Source organism: Dendronephthya gigantea, unplaced genomic scaffold (genome assembly GCF_004324835.1).
Source record: "Dendronephthya gigantea isolate DGI-Jeju-01 unplaced genomic scaffold, DenGig_1.0 000097F, whole genome shotgun sequence".
NCBI classification, from domain to species: Eukaryota; Metazoa; Cnidaria; class Anthozoa; order Malacalcyonacea; family Nephtheidae; genus Dendronephthya; species Dendronephthya gigantea.
The window spans coordinates 582,302-598,892 of record NW_021163107.1 but is presented as its reverse complement, the minus strand read 5'-3'; the positions used below and the strand labels follow the sequence as shown (position 1 = coordinate 598,892).

The following is a 16,591-nucleotide window of genomic DNA, read 5'->3' as shown; positions in this document are numbered from 1 at the left end:
TGTGATGAGAAAGGAATAATATTTTGCATAAATGAGGCATCAACATAGTTAATAACAATGCAATTGCATTGTAGTTTTATGTGGTCTTCAAACCATGTATATTTTATTAACTATAATTTCGTTTAACGTGATCTAACCCGCGATTAACCTTCGATATTTTGTAAGCATGGCTTCAAATCTGCTCCCACTTTAAGTTATCAAATAGCTGAGATGATTTGATGTCAAGCACGACTTGAATTAGTTATCACCAGGGCATCTCGTGTATGAAGTTTTTGTTGTATGCCATAAGATTTGTACGTTGTTAGTGTATAATGTACCTAATGTTGCCAAAGGCATTCCTCTACTCAATCTGAACCCTTGAGTTCTTTACACTGTGCGTCAAGTCGTTCCATATTAATTGATCATTAATTATGGCTCCTAAGGGGCTGTTTACATGAGCCCGGTTACCCGAGATTCAACGAAGCGTGAGATGATTTTGAAGTATTGAAATGAGCAGATAACATGATTCTGGTAGTCGTATAATCACCACAACAATAGCATGTGCTTGTTTGGTGTCATAAAGACTTATTTTAATACCTCAAAGTCCTCTCACGCTTCGTTGAATCTCGGGTAACCGGGCTCATGTAAACAGCCCCTAAAACCTGTTTCCTGGATACCTGATATTTTTTGCCGAGATCCGACAGCATAAATTCTGGGGTTTTCTGTATTGAATGTCAATTTGTTAGCTAATGATCATTTAGGTACGCTTTCGAGGTCGGTATTTAGTTTGTCAATGTCATTGGATGAATTACTACAGCGGCTGATTCTCACTATAACTATGCTATATAGCATATGCCTAAGACTATGTGCACACGGTAACGTTTTGAAGCGTTTTAAACCTCCTCTCATATGCCTAAACGGTTTCAAATACCGCCAATTTACTACAATAGAAGTTCAAGATAAATAAACATTTTTTAAAACGCTCGAAAACGACGCTCACATAGCCTAAAGCCGTTCTCCACTAGGCAAATTTATTCGCGCGACGCTAAGCGATATCTGAAATCCGGGAATGTGAAAAATTCGCCGCGAAAAAGTAGAACCGCTTCCTACTTTTTATCCGTTCGCGCGAATAAACTCGCCTGGTCGAAAACGGGCTTAAAGACGGTTTTCCTTGCACTGGTGATGTTTCTCGCGTTCTTTACTTTTGTCTCATCTTCCACGGTTAAGCCTAGTTTCCATTTTGTTCGTGAAGAAGTCATTTTCAGCGAGACGATCGAAATAGACCGTAAATAGAAGGATGGACGTAAATTTGTCTTTTATTGTCTTATTTTTACAGCGATTTAAATAGTGCACATAAATAGACATGTGTTGACATGTTCACCTTGACAATTAAGACTAAATTGAAATCAAGCTTCTACAACTGACCTCAACTCGATGAAAACAATCGATTTTTAACATAATGGGCGATTATTTCGAAACTTTCACGTTAAGCCGTCTCATGGACGCTCTTAAGTGTGTTGAGTCCTCAGAGCATTGTCTCTTGAAAAATAATAATTCAATAAATATTATTTTAACACACATATACAGACATGCCATGCGTAAAGATATTTTCTCTGTACATGGTTATTTTGCTTGTATTGTCCCATATTTGTTTCTCCATTTTTTTTGTCTTTCTTTCGTGCGTTTGCGTCTTTCCTCTCGCTCGATCCTTTTTCGTTCATTTTCTTCTGATGTCCGTTGTCGACGTATCTCTTCTTCTCTTGGAATGCTCAATAAAAAAACAATGAGTTTTAACTTTAATCTCGTGCCCCAGCGCAGAAGGTTGAAGGATGAAGTTATCTTTCCAGTCATGATAGAGATCACAACAGATCACAAGATATACTTACTTTTCAGGGTCTGGTAGCGGTGGAACATCATCTGGATCATAAACTTGTGGCTGCTTTCCAATAAATTTTCCTTCTTGAAAAAAACCTTCAGCCCTGTATGCATGAAGAGGTTAAGGTTAAAAGTATTAGGTGCCTAAAGTTTGGCAATCACGGCAAACGTCGAGACGCCCGGTTTTTAGGCCCGGCCAGTACATAGTATTTGGGTATCTTGGGTATTAAGGTTCGCAGTATGTAGTTCTTAATTGCTAGCATTTACACTGATGGTGGTGAAGCCGTCATGCATATAAACGCATTTCTGAGTCCCCAATTTTCCGAATTTCAAAATATATCTCGAAATTAGCCTCCTCCGCAGGCATCTCTTATTTATTAAAAAAATGCATATTTGGTATGACACAGCTACTCCATGCCTAATATGACTAATATAAGTACATAAGAGATGCCTGCGGAGGAGGCTACCTCGAAATGTTCCAGAAATAAGTGCTATTACATTCTTTCATGAAAAAAAACATAAAAAAGAACAAATATTTGAATAGATTTTAAAATTCAGTAAAATCGAATAATTGGGGTTTAGGAAAAATCGTAATACTTAAACCAAAAAAGCATTTTTTAATTTGGTAACATCTGTAACCGAGACAAAAGGAAAAGTGATATTACATGCTTTCACGAAAAATTGAAAATTAAACGAGACTTACCTGGAAGTTGAAGTTTGATTGGAATTCTATGAGTCATAACACTGCATCGAGGGATCACATGAGATTGCATCGCGCATGCGTTCATCAGTTTTTAAAGCTCGAATGTGAATGTTATCCCATAGATTCATACATATATCCTGCTAAACATCCGAATCTTGCTGGAAATACATCAGCGTTAAGGGTGGGACCAGCAGTGGTTGGGCATGTGATCCCTCGATGCAGTGTTATGACTCATAGAATTCCAATCAAACTTCAACTTCCAGGTAAGTCTCGTTTAATTTTCAATTCTATTTCTATTTCGTCATCACTGCATCCGGGATCCCATGAGATTTTAAAGCCAGCATTCACATGAGAGACAACACGTGCCTAACGTAACAATTGTAATGAACATAACAATCTAATGAATACAACAGCTAGAGCTTATTAATTCGGTTCCGTTAAGTTACTGCGTATAATTACTTTAGGACCAACTCTGCAAATACAGAATCCTGTCGAACTGGTTTATTAAAACCGGTCAAATGTTCGCTGATTTGACCAACCCGCTTGTTTTAGTATGTCCTGCATAGGAACACATGCTTGTTTAGCCTTAGATGTTGCTGCCGATCGTGTACTATGGGGTTTAAATACAGTGACGTCAATTCCTGCATCACCCATGACTGTACGGATCCATCTGGCTATGGTGTCTTTCGAAACGCCCTTGTGAGGCTTAACAAAGCTAATGAACAGTCTGTTCTCATCCTTCCTCAATGTTTTTGTTCTTTCAAGGTATTCGTTCAAATGTGTGACCACACACAAGGCAGAATCTATCGGGTATGCCTTAAGGATAACCGATGGAACTTTGTAACCGGGTCGGTTTGTTTTATGTGTTCTGGTAAAGCAAATTCGACTTGGTCAGTACTTGATTTCATGAATTGTAAATTGAGTAAATGAATACTTTGAATCCTCTGTGCTGATACTAGAGCCACTAACACAACCAGCTTGAGCGTAAGGGATTTAAGGTTTAATTCATCTGGTGCAGCGAAGGAGGATAAATGAGATAACATCGGTTGGACATCCCAAGTCGAGTCATATCGAGGGACAGGAGCTCTGCTCTTAAAAACTCCCTTCATAAACCGCGAAATGAGCGGGTGGTTACCGATGGTAGGGCTGTTTCTAGTCACAGTAATTGCTGATATTGCTGACTTAGCAGTGTTAATTGCATCATACCGGAGACCTCTTCCATAAAGAGAGGTATAAAATCAAGAACCTTTGTTATAGGTGAGAACCATGCCTGAGTTGTCCAGAATGGTACCAGAAGAATCCCCGTTGCTTTGTCTTCCTCTATTTTCTTCAGGCATTTGGCAATCACACTGAAAGGTGGAAATGCATAGAAAAAATAAGGTTCCCAACTAAAACTAAATGCATCAATAAATTTTGCGCCTGGGTCAGGTTTCCACGCAGCATATTCATTAACTTTGTTGTTAAGCCTTGATGCAAACAGGTCAATATCAAAGTATCCCCATTGTGTGAGAATAGATTGGAACACCTCTGTTGATAGTGACCATTCAACAGAGTCATTAAATTCCCTTGAAGCTGTATCAGCTTGGACGTTTAGGACCCCAGGAATGTGGCGGGCACTTAACCAGATTTGTTTTGAAATACACCACTCCCAAATTTGGAGTGCTATGTCATGGCAGTCCTCTGACTTGACCCCGCCCATGTGATTGATATAAGCCACAGCTGTGGTGTTATCTGACTCTATGCAAATGTGTATATCTTTACAGTTGTTACACAAGGATTTCAATCCTAGAAAAACTGCCTTCAACTCTAAATAGTTTATGTGAAATTCCTGTTCTTGTGGGTTCCAATGCCCTCCAGTTTGTTCTTTAACACTGCACCCCATCCTAGATGTGAGGCATCTGTAGTTAAAGTGATAACTGGGTTACTTATAGTAAGTGACCTCTGTGAATTAAGAATATTGTTAATCCACCATGATAATTCTACCTTTGAGCCCTCAGACAGATGCATTATTGCATCAAAATTTCCATAATTGTGCCTAAGGGCTTGAGTTTTGTTAAGCTCTAGTTTCCTATAGTAGAGTGCCCCATATTGTACTGCAGGAAGACTGGACACTAAAACCCCTATCACATGAGCCACATGTCGGATAGTAATAGGCTTGTTGCTTCCCAAGAGGTCTTGACAGACAGACTGAACTTTAATTGCTTTGGTTGTTGACAATCTTACTGTCATTGTCAGGCTGTTTATCAAAAACCCAAGAAATTCTATTTCTCTAGTAGTTTCAAAATTGACTTATCAGGTTGTACAGTGAAGCCCAGTTTAGTAAATAACTCAACTGTTGTAGTGATATTATTTTCACACTCATTAAAGGCAGAAGCAACAAGTAAAGAATCATCAATATGTCCCATGCATGTGTACCCCAATGTTCTGAGATGGGCATAGACTGGTTTGAGTATTTTCGTAAATAATCTGGGCGCACATGACAAGCCATTAGGCAGGCAAGTGAAATGAAAAAACGAATCTTGCAATTTAAACATTAAGAATTTTCGATCCTCTGCAGCAACAGGGATAGAATAGTAGGCATCCTTTAAGTCTACTGATGCCATGAAACATCCTGGCCGAATGAGCTTAACAGCTGTTTGAAAAGTGTCCATTTTAAAATGGTGATATGCCACAAATTCATTTAATGATTTAAGGTTGAGAATCATTCTGTGAGTGCCATCCTTTTTAGGCCTGACAAACACATTTGAGAGATAGCTGTCTGGTGTGTAAGCAGCTTGCTCAATGACTCCTTTGCTAAGGAGTTTAGCAATTTCATTATTGATGATCTCTTTTTCAGATGGAGAGAAAATTGTATTTTTAGGAGGATTAGCCTGTAAAGGAGGGCTCTCCGCAAACTCAATATTATAGTGCTGAATAGCACTTAAAATTATGGGGTCTTGTGTAATATATTCCCAGTTGGATAGATGATTCTTTACTTGGCCTGCAGTAAAAGCCAGTGTCTGGCATTGCAAATTATTGCTTAACACATTTTTAGAACAATCTTTATCAAATATTACCTGTGTTTCTAATTTACCTTCTTGTTGTTTTTCTTGTGCAACACCCCTGTCTGGGATGCTGCACGGCCGTGCCATAAAAAAGGCTTCTTGGTATTATGACCTTTATAGTTGTAGCTTGGGCTAGGCCGGTCATAAGGTTTATGGAAGTGATTTCTCTGACTATAGCTGTGCTGTTGGGTTTTCTTTTGCAATTGTTTCCCCACTCTACTCACATCTGTCATGTCCTTCAGATGTTTGGTGAGGTCATCACCAAAGAGTTTGGTTGTTGTAGCTATTTCTGGTTTACAAAAACGAGTAAACGGAGCGTTTAAGTCAGGCTTGATGAGTTCGCGTCTTTTCATATTCAAACTCCAGTCTGCATGACTCACAAGTACAAGACTGTCCATGACGTGATGCATAATTTCCATCATGTCTGGAGTTCGCTTATTCTGCACATCTTTAGCTAACTTATCAGCTAGAAGTGCTAATGATGAAACACCCTGTGTCAAGGTTTCTTGTACTCGCTGAAAAGCGAGATCTACAGTTCTGCTTCGTCGGGGTAGTAAATCCCAGATCTCTTCGTTAACTGTAGATGTACAGACGCGTTGACAGTTTTCGGGTGGGAAATATTTCTCGCCCCGTTCTTTCACGGTTTCTGGTGAAAGTTTACCTGACAATATGCTGTCTACAAGATCAGCAATTTTGGTTGCAATAGCGGGAGATTTTCTCTCCGAGGGAATAAACGCCTGTGTCAGGCTTTCAAGTAAGTCAGTATGTTTCTCTGTGTCAGAGTTATTCTGACTGTTAACAACGGCGCCATCGCCATTGCTGCTCGAGTCGAGCAAGTCATTTACAACACGTGTTGGGTCAACCGTGCTTGTTTTGTCGTTGTTATCTTCAATTTCGAACCCAGAATCTTGCTGGACTTGTTAATCTTCGTGAAGGTTTTAAAAAGCTGCTGATTGATCTTTCGAAGCCGAAGCCTGAGCTAGGTCCGCCAAGGAGTTTTGGATGCCTTGCAAGATTCCCGCCAAACTACCAATGTCCGATTCTTGCGATAAAACCACATCCTCTGATAAAAGCCTATCTTCTTCACTCTGGGAGGCCATCACGGTGATCATAAAGTGCGAAAATTCCAACAAGTCTCGATGAGTGATGTCTTAAAAGACGAATTTTTTATTTTATTCAGTAGAAGCTTTCTGAAGCGAAGCGTTAGCACTGATGAACGCATGCGCGAAGCAATCTCATGGGATCCCGGATGCAGTGATGACGAAATAGAATTTAAGATTTTAGTGATGATGCCTTAGGAGGAGGCTATAAAACCATTTTTCAAAACTGTTCAAGATTTGAGTAAAATCAGTAGGGAGGGGGTCGGGGTGGTCGCGAAGGAAAAATCGCAGTTCTCGGTAATAGGGCAGCAAGGAAAAACTAAGTCAAACTGCATTCTTTTCATGAAGAAGTACATTTATACAATAACACCTATTTTCGAATTTAGAAATTCGGGATAAAGGAAAAATGGCCACTATAAGGGAAAATCGTAATTTTTCGAAATTCAAATCGGTTTAAAATACCTCAAATGGCTTCGAAATCGCTTTTCTGTCAAATTTTTCCCATTTTTGTTCTTCTGGCTAATTTTTTTTCCTTTTTCCATCAATTATTTTTGCCATGCCCAATTTTTTTCCATCAATTTTTTCTCTTGTGCCAAATTTTGTTTCTATTTTCAAGGCCCTTTTTTCATTGAAATTTTTTTGTGGCCGATTTTTTTTCTGATCTATTTTTTTTTAGTGCCCATTTTTTTTCCCATTAAATTTTTTTTTGTGCCCAACCTTTTTTCTGTTTAAATCTTTTATCAAGTGCCAAATTTTTTTTCATCAAAATTTTCTTCTTTGTCCAATTTTTTTCTTTCTTTTTCTTATTTACCAATTTTTTCCCATCAATTTTTTTTTCTTTTACCAAATTGTTTCTCCATCAATCTTTTCTTGTGCCCATTTTTTTTCCAATTAATTTTTTTTCTTGTGCCAAATTTTTTTTTGGATTAATTTTTTTTCTAGAAATTGTGCCAGTTTTTCTTTATTAGGCCCTTTTTTCCATTAAAATTTTTTTTTGTCGCCAATTTTTTTCCCATAAAATTTTCCTTCATGCCCAATTTTTTTCCCATTAAATTTTTTTTTCTTGTGCCCAATTTTTTTTCCCATTTAAATTCTTTATCAAGTGCCCAATTTTTTTATCAAAATTTTCTTCTTGGTCCAAATTTTTTCTCATTTTTTTCTTATGCTCAATATTTTTACCATCAAATTTTTTTTCTTTCGCCAAATTGTTTTTCCATCAATCTTTTTCTTTTGCCCATTTTTTTTCCAATAAATTTTTTTTCTTGTGTACTTCTCTTTTGCCCAATTTTTTTTACCAGTAATTTTCATGCCATAAAATCAATTTTTTTCCATCAATTTTTTTCTTGTGCCGTGCCCAATTTTTTCAGCATCATTTTTTTTCACACAATTTTTACCGTCAAATATTCTCCATAACATGCCCTAAAATCCATAACATGCCCTAAAATCACCAAAAATGCCAAAAGTGCCCCAAAATACTCAACATTCCTAAAATGATGTAAAATTTCTAAAATGCTTAAGATTTCCTAAAATGCCATTAAATACCTAAAAAGCACAAAAATGGCTAAAACGCGCCAAAATCCATAACATGCCCTAAAATCACCCGAAATGCCAAAAATGCCCCAAAATACTCAAAACGCCCAAAACGATTTAAAATGTCTCAAATGCCTCAAAATGCCTAAAATTACCTAAAATGCTGTTAAACACCTAAAATGCGCAAAAATGGCGAAAATGCGCTAAAATCCATAAGATGCCCTACAACCACCCGAAATGCCAAAATTGCCCCGATATACTCAAAATGCCCAAAATGATGTAAAATGTCTAAAATGCCCCAAAACGCCTAAAATTACTTAAAATGCTGTTAAGTACCTAAAATGCGCAAAAATGACTAAAACGCGCTAAAAAACGCGCCAAAATACCTAAGATGCCTAAATTCTTGTAAAACGTCCCAAAATGTTTAAAATGGTATAAAATTGTCATCAATGGCTTAAACACGCCGAAATCCATAACATGCCCTAAAATCACCCGAAACGCCAAAAATGCCCCAAAATACTCTAAATGCCCAAAATGATGTAAAATGTCTAAAATGCCCCAAAATGCCTAAAATTACCTAAAATGCTGTTAAATACCTAAAATGCACAAAAATGGCTAAAACGCGCCAAAATCCATAACATGCCTTAAAATTACAGAAATGCCAAAAATGATCCCAAAATACCTAAGCTGCCGAAAATCTTGTAAAACGTCCCAGAATGGTTAAAATCGCATAAAATGTCATCCATGGCTTAAATGCGCCAAAATCCATAACATGCCCTAAAATCACCCGAAATGGCAAAAATGCCCCAAAATACTCAAAATGCCCAAAATTATGTAAAATGTCTAACTGAATACCCCAAAATTCCTAAAATTACCTAAAATGCTGTTAAATACCTAAAATGCGCTAACATGACTAAAACGCGCAAAAATCCATAACATGCCCTACAATCACCCGAAATGCCAAAATTGCCCCAAAATACTCAAATTGCCTAAAATGATATAAAATGTCTAAAACGCCCCAAATTACCTAAAATGCTGTTAAATACCTAAACTGCGCAAAATTGGCTAAAACGCGCTAAAATTCATAACATACCCAAAAATCACCCAAAATGTCAGAAATGCTCCTAATACCTAAGATGCCCAAAATCTTGTAAAACGTCCCTAAATGTTTAAAATGGCATAAATTGTCATCAATGCCAAGCCCTAAAACCATCCGAAATGCCAAAAATGCCCTGAAACACTAAAAATGCCTAAAGTTATGTAAAATGTCTAAAACGCCCCAAAATACCTAAAATTACCTAAAATGCTGTTAAATACCTAAAATGTGCAGAAATGGCTAAAACGCGCCAAAATCCATAACATGCCTTAAAATTACAGAAATGCCAAAAATGATCCCAAAATACCTAAGCTGCCGAAAATCTTGTAAAACGTCCCAGAATGGTTAAAATCGCATAAAATGTCATCAATGGCTTAAATGCGCCAAAATCCATAACATGCCCTAAAATCACCCGAAATGGCAAAAATGCCCCAAAATACTCAAAATGCCCAAAATGATGTAAAATGTCTAAAATACCCCAAAATTCCTAAAATTACCTAAAATGCTGTTAAATACCTAAAATGCGCTAACATGACTAAAACGCGCAAAAATCCATAACATGCCCTACAATCACCCGAAATGCCAAAATTGCCCCAAAATACTCAAATTGCCTAAAATGATATAAAATGTCTAAAACGCCCCAAATTACCTAAAATGCTGTTAAATACCTAAACTGCGCAAAATTGGCTAAAACGCGCTAAAATTCATAACATACCCAAAAATCACCCAAAATGTCAGAAATGCTCCTAATACCTAAGATGCCCAAAATCTTGTAAAACGTCCCTAAATGTTTAAAATGGCATAAATTGTCATCAATGCCAAGCCCTAAAACCATCCGAAATGCCAAAAATGCCCTGAAACACTAAAAATGCCTAAAGTTATGTAAAATGTCTAAAACGCCCCAAAATACCTAAAATTACCTAAAATGCTGTTAAATACCTAAAATGTGCAGAAATGGCTAAAACGCGCTAAAATCCATAACATGCCTTAAAATCACCCAAATGCTAAAAATGCCCCAAAATACCTAAGATGCCCAAATTCTTGTAAAACGTCCCAAAATGTTTAAAATGGCATAAACTGTCATCAATGGCTTAAACACGCCAAAATCCATAACATGCCCTAAATCACCCGAAATGCCAAAAATGCCCCAAAATACTCAGAATGCCCAAAATGATGTAAAAAGTCTAAAATGCCCCAAAATGCCTAAAATTACCTAAAATGCTGTTAAATACCTAAAATGCCCAAAAATGCTAAAAGGCGCTAAAATCCATAACATGCCTTAAAATCACCCAAAATGCCAAAAATGCCCCAAAACACTCAACATGCCTAAAATGATGTAAAATTTCTAAAATGCTTAAAATTACCTAAAATGCCATTAAATACTTCAAATGCACAAAAATAACTAAAACGCGCCAAAATCCATAATATGCCCTAAAATCACCTGAAATGCCAAAAATGCCCCAAGATATCTAAGATGCCCAAATTCATGTAAAACGTCCCAAAATGTTTAAAATGGCATAAAATATCATCAATGGCTTCAACGCGCCAAAGTCCATAACATGCCCTAAAATCACCCGAAACGCCAAAAATGCCCCAAAATACTCTAAATGCCCAAAATGATGTAAAATGTCTAAAATGCCCCAAAATGCCTAAAATTACCTAAAATGCTGGTTAAATACCTAAAATGCACAAAAATGGCTAAAACGCGCCAAAATCCATAACATGCCTTAAAATTACAGAAATGCCAAAAATGATCCCAAAATACCTAAGCTGCCGAAAATCTTGTAAAACGTCCCAGAATGGTTAAAATCGCATAAAATGTCATCCATGGCTTAAATGCGCCAAAATCCATAACATGCCCTAAAATCACCCGAAATGGCAAAAATGCCCCAAAATACTCAAAATGCCCAAAATGATGTAAAATGTCTAAAATACCCCAAAATTCCTAAAATTACCTAAAATGCTGTTAAATACCTAAAATGCGCTAACATGACTAAAACGCGCAAAAATCCATAACATGCCCTACAATCACCCGAAATGCCAAAATTGCCCCAAAATACTCAAATTGCCTAAAATGATATAAAATGTCTAAAACGCCCCAAATTACCTAAAATGCTGTTAAATACCTAAACTGCGCAAAATTGGCTAAAACGCGCTAAAATTCATAACATACCCAAAAATCACCCAAAATGTCAGAAATGCTCCTAATACCTAAGATGCCCAAATTCTTGTAAAACGTCCCAAAATGTTTAAAATGGCATAAACTGTCATCAATGGCTTAAACACGCCAAAATCCATAACATGCCCTAAAATCACCCGAGAAGCCAAAAATGCCCCGAAATACTCAAAATCCCAAAATGATGCAAAATGTCCCAAAATGTTTAAAATGACATAAAATGTTATCAATTGCTGAAATACAGCATTATAACAGCATTATAACCTAATCTCGCAATTTTTCGAGACATCCCGTCATTGTTGGCCTTCTCTTTGCCATCTTTGGTCCACAAAAAGAATAATACGCATTTCTTATTCAACTTAAATACCATGAGAATCAACGAGATATCTATGGGAGGCATTACTATCATAAAATACCTAAGTTCAGATCAACATATCCAATCTCCAACTCATGCATAAGATATCATTTATTGTAAATTATCGTAATATAAGAAAAATTATCGACTGGACTCAGGCTTTTGATCACCATTGTATGTCCAAAATTTCAAATGTTTTAAAGGTGGTCTTATCCACCTTGATAATTTTAAAAATACCTGGGTATCTGTCAAAAGTTTTAAAAATTTTGAAAACACTGTATATATTTCAAAAAATTTAAAAATATTAGAAATTTTAAAAATATTTGGGTTAATAAATCTATTGTTATATAGGTGCTTTGTATTTTATATGTGATTGGTACATTCGTAGTCACATGACTTTAAATAAATGCAATGTTTCCCGCCAGGAAAACAAGTAAAAAATTTTTGCCCGCTTCATATCATAACAGAGTAAAGTGTTTTTTAATTAAATGAAATTGTTCTGTATCATGTATGTTTTCGTTCCTATATAACAAAACATTTAATGTACACTACCTCGGGAAATAGTGAGTTTTGTTTTCCCTCGACTTCGTCTCGGAAAACATTCACACTCTCGGGAAAAAAAACTCACTATTTCCCTCGGGAGTATACATTAAGTGTATAATGTTATATACTAGCTGTAAACAAATTCTTAACAGCGTTCATTAAGGAATCTATGGCGTTTATTTACTACTCCGCCTGCACAACAGCGCCCGCGGAGTCTTAAAATGCCCGTCGTCATTGTTGCAAACGCGCTTCTTTATAAATGGATGCATGTAGGTGCATCTGTAGGTGCATCTGTGGATAACCTGACGTTGGAACCTTTGAAGTCCTACACAACGAATATGGCGGAACTGTAGTAAAAAACTAGCGCCTAAATACAGGAAAGGCACAGTTCATTTCATTTAATTATTTTATATTGCATGAAGTTTATTAATGTAAATAGGATTGATGATAAAGGATGATACTGATGTACACGGCCAAAAATTGATCAGGTTGTCGCATCAGAAGTGAACAATGTTGTGCTGCACCCTGGGAACAGTATTGTTAGCAATGTTACTGAACCGTGTTGAATCATCAATGTTGTTGCAATCACGATGCAGTGCTGTTGAAACAAGTTGCAACAACGTTGATGATTCAACAAGCTTCAACAACATTGTTAACAATACTGTTCACAGGGTGCAGCACAACATTGTTCAACCCTTTTTTAAACAACCTGCATGCATCAACATGATGATTTTTACGCGTGTAATCAGTGATGTAATGTTTCACAAGTTTCATACTTCATGTAATACTACTAAAATAAACTGTGCCTTTCCTGGATTTAGGCGCTAGTTAATAAAATATTATCCTCTGTTTTTCTATATGTTTGTATCCCACGATTTAAATAAGTAATTGAGATCATGCATTTTAGTACCGGGTGTCCCAGAAAAAAGTACTCCGGTTTGATTCATAATAGCTTCTAAACTAACTAAGCTATTAAACTGAAATAACTTTCACTAGATAGAGGGAAGACTAACTTAGATTTTGATACAGTTGTATTTTACTTAATATATTATATTACAGTTGTATATTACAGTTGTATTTTACTTAAAAATTCACGGAGATATCAATGTTCAAAATTGGTAGCATATTTCTGGATGTGTCTAAATTATGCAAAAAACACTGTATCAAATATTAATCAAGCTTTTCTCAACTGAAACATGCAGTATTAGCAGTAAATAAGCACACGCATACTCTTTGATCTTTACTTAATCTTGGCATATTCAGGATAAACTCAAAATAAGACACATTCAAACCATAATTCTATAGGGCACAACATGCAACTCCCCAGGGACATTCAACATTTTTCGAACAAAACGTAACGAAAACAATAGCGCTGAAACTGTTCTATGTGTAATTGCAAAAAGGCTGTATTATTTTCTTCATTAAATAATAATACTTCGTTTCATAATAAACAATTTGTCAAGTGTCATTTATTTACTGCTAATAGTGCATGTTTCAGTTGAGAAAAGCTTGATTAATATTTGATAGGGCATTTTTTTGCATAATTTAGACGCATCCAGAAATATGCTACCAATTTTGAACATTGATATCTCCGTAAATTTTTAAGTAAAATACAACTGTAATATATCAAAATCTAAGTTAGTCATTCCTCTATTTGGTGAAAGTTAATTCAGTTTAATAGCTTAGCTAGTTTAGAAGCTATTATGATTTAAATCGGAGTACTTTTTTCTGGGACACCCAGGCCATCGCTGATGATTACGATTTTTGAACTAAGAACTATGCTTACGAGAACTTTGCTTTAGAGGCAACATTCTTCCTTACTGACTGCATTATATTTCTGTAGGCGGAGTAAAGGCATGAGCTGGCGTCTTGTAGATTCGTACAAGCGACGCAACGCTAATTATTTTTTGCCGCGCTTATTTAATAGCACCGCTTATTCGATAGCCTGCTCGCTGACTGAATTAGGGGGCCGGAAATTACAGGGGGAAATTGCTGAAGAAATGAAGGAAAAACAAATTTTCCCCCTTCAATTTCCGGCCACAGTCGGCTCTACGGTTTCATATTCATTTTCACATTCATATTCAGATTCAGATTAAGACATGAATATGAAAATACCCGGTATCTGACGTACCAAATGTGGAATAACTCCGCGCGCTTCTTTCCATGCAATAGATTTTCTCTGCGAGTCATTCTTGATCAATGCATTAGACATTATTTGAGGATATTTTGAGTTTATTTGACCCAAGCACGAAGTCCAGAAAATTCGCAGAAGCTGCATGGCTAAAATATAAATTCATGCTGCGTCGTATTGCGGTTTGTGATCAGCGAAATACTTTTCGTTATTACTTATTTCTCTTCAAAATACGCCTTTCATAGTGAACTATACTATATATCTTCCATAGTGAACGTCATTCTTTGTATGCATGGATATAATCAATTGTATTATTGAACTTTTGATTTGAAAGCGCTCGCCGTTTACTCAGGAAAATTCGCAAATCGCAATCAATGTCAAACGGCTTTTGTCATTTCACTCGAACAACAACATCACACTTGCGAAATAAAATCCCTCGCACCGGCCACTCGTGCGCTTAGAAGAGCTCTCATCGAAAGTCTTTTCTCCACAATTATAAATTGCCCTGATATATTTTATATATTCAAACAATTTTCTGTTTTGGCTAGAAAATTCGCAAAACACAACCGGCGCTTTTGGCAATTATGCGGGTGGCCGGCGGTTGAAAATCACTAACAGTGTGATTTGTCCAAGTGTGAGCACAATTTTAATTTGTTTCTGGGTTTTTTCCAGCAGTTGACAATAAATTGTGCACAAGTATATAAATATTTTTATAGAAGTCATATTTGTCTCAAAGAATAATGACGTCGTTTATTACGTAAACTGTTGCGCACAACCACCCGAGTAAATTTGTCACAAACGCAAATTTCGTGCTGTTTCATATTCATTTTCATATTCGCTGTAATTACGTTGCTCGCAGTAAAATGTAGAATTACTAAGTTTCTTTTCATGCGAAAAGCTCATCCATGAAAGTCATTCTTGTTGAATATGAAACCGTAGAGCCGACGGTCCCAGCCTCGTACCCAGGCGCTTTAATATATAGTAAAAAATAATGTTGCATTCAGTTATTGTATAGAGGTCAGCTAAAAAAAAACCAAACCTCCCCAAACCTCCCCAAGCACCCTTGCGCGCTTGCTTTTTTCAGCTGAACTCTATACAATACCTGGATGCAACGTTATATATTTTAGTATTAAAGCGCCTGGGTACGAGGCTGCGACGGTCCCTATTTAGTCTGCGAGCAGGCTACTTATTCGATTAACGCACTGATCAGTGGATTAACGCCGCTTAATCGATCATTTACGGTTCCCCCCCGGCCCTCACAAATTTGTTGCTGAATCCCAGATCGTTTTATGCTACGTAAGCAGGCATGAGCAGGTATGCCAACCTCGTCCAGGCATGCATGCAGGGTATATATTGCAAAATCATATAGAAAACTTTAAAAAAACATCACTATCTCTATAAAAACCATTAATTTTTCTGATATTTGGATTTCAATCAATAGAAAGTTATAGCTAGAAATCAGTTAACCGTGGACAAACATAACATCTAGATCTGTACTTACTTTTTACCGGAGGAATATGTATAAACACCCGAGCCATGCATCTTATCAGATTTCCAACATCCTTGATAAAGGTCACCATTGTTGAAATGATATTCACCGTAACCATGTTTCTGTCCAAAAACATTTCTTTCGCCATCGTAACGAGAAATCACTTCAGGTTGATCATAATCATCTTCGTTTGTTATACATGGACAGAGCAATTGTAATATTGAACTTGAAGCCATAAAAATCTTGTCGGTATGACGGTATTGTTGATTGTTCGTATTCGTATTGACTATATCATTGACATTGCGTAAACTAATTTTCGTGGTATTACTTGATATAAACAGAACGATATGGTATATATATTCTTCGCTCCTGAATGAACGTCAGAGGTATATTTACAGCCAAAACATCACAATTGCTTCAGTAAATTGATTCTCGTCAGACTATGCAATATTTTGTGCGAGCGGAAGTATTTTGAATGTGATTGTCATACGATATCATAGATGTGAAACGTCATAGCTATATATAGGTAGGATTAACTATGATTAAACACGATCGAACAAGTATTAAATA

At 36.5% G+C, this 16,591-nt stretch overlaps 1 protein-coding gene across 1 annotated transcript; it reads right to left on the bottom strand.

The window, feature by feature from the left end:
• Positions 1-1,256: 1,256 nt before the first annotated feature.
• Positions 1,257-16,470, bottom strand: LOC114534158. The gene is made up of 3 exons (XM_028555709.1): positions 16,034-16,470; positions 1,866-1,958; positions 1,257-1,747 (listed from the first exon to the last, which is right to left on the bottom strand). The coding sequence occupies exons 1-3, from the start codon at positions 16,255-16,257 to the stop codon at positions 1,603-1,605; spliced, it is 462 nt and encodes a 153-aa protein (XP_028411510.1). The 5' UTR covers positions 16,258-16,470; the 3' UTR covers positions 1,257-1,602.
• Positions 16,471-16,591: the final 121 nt, after the last annotated feature.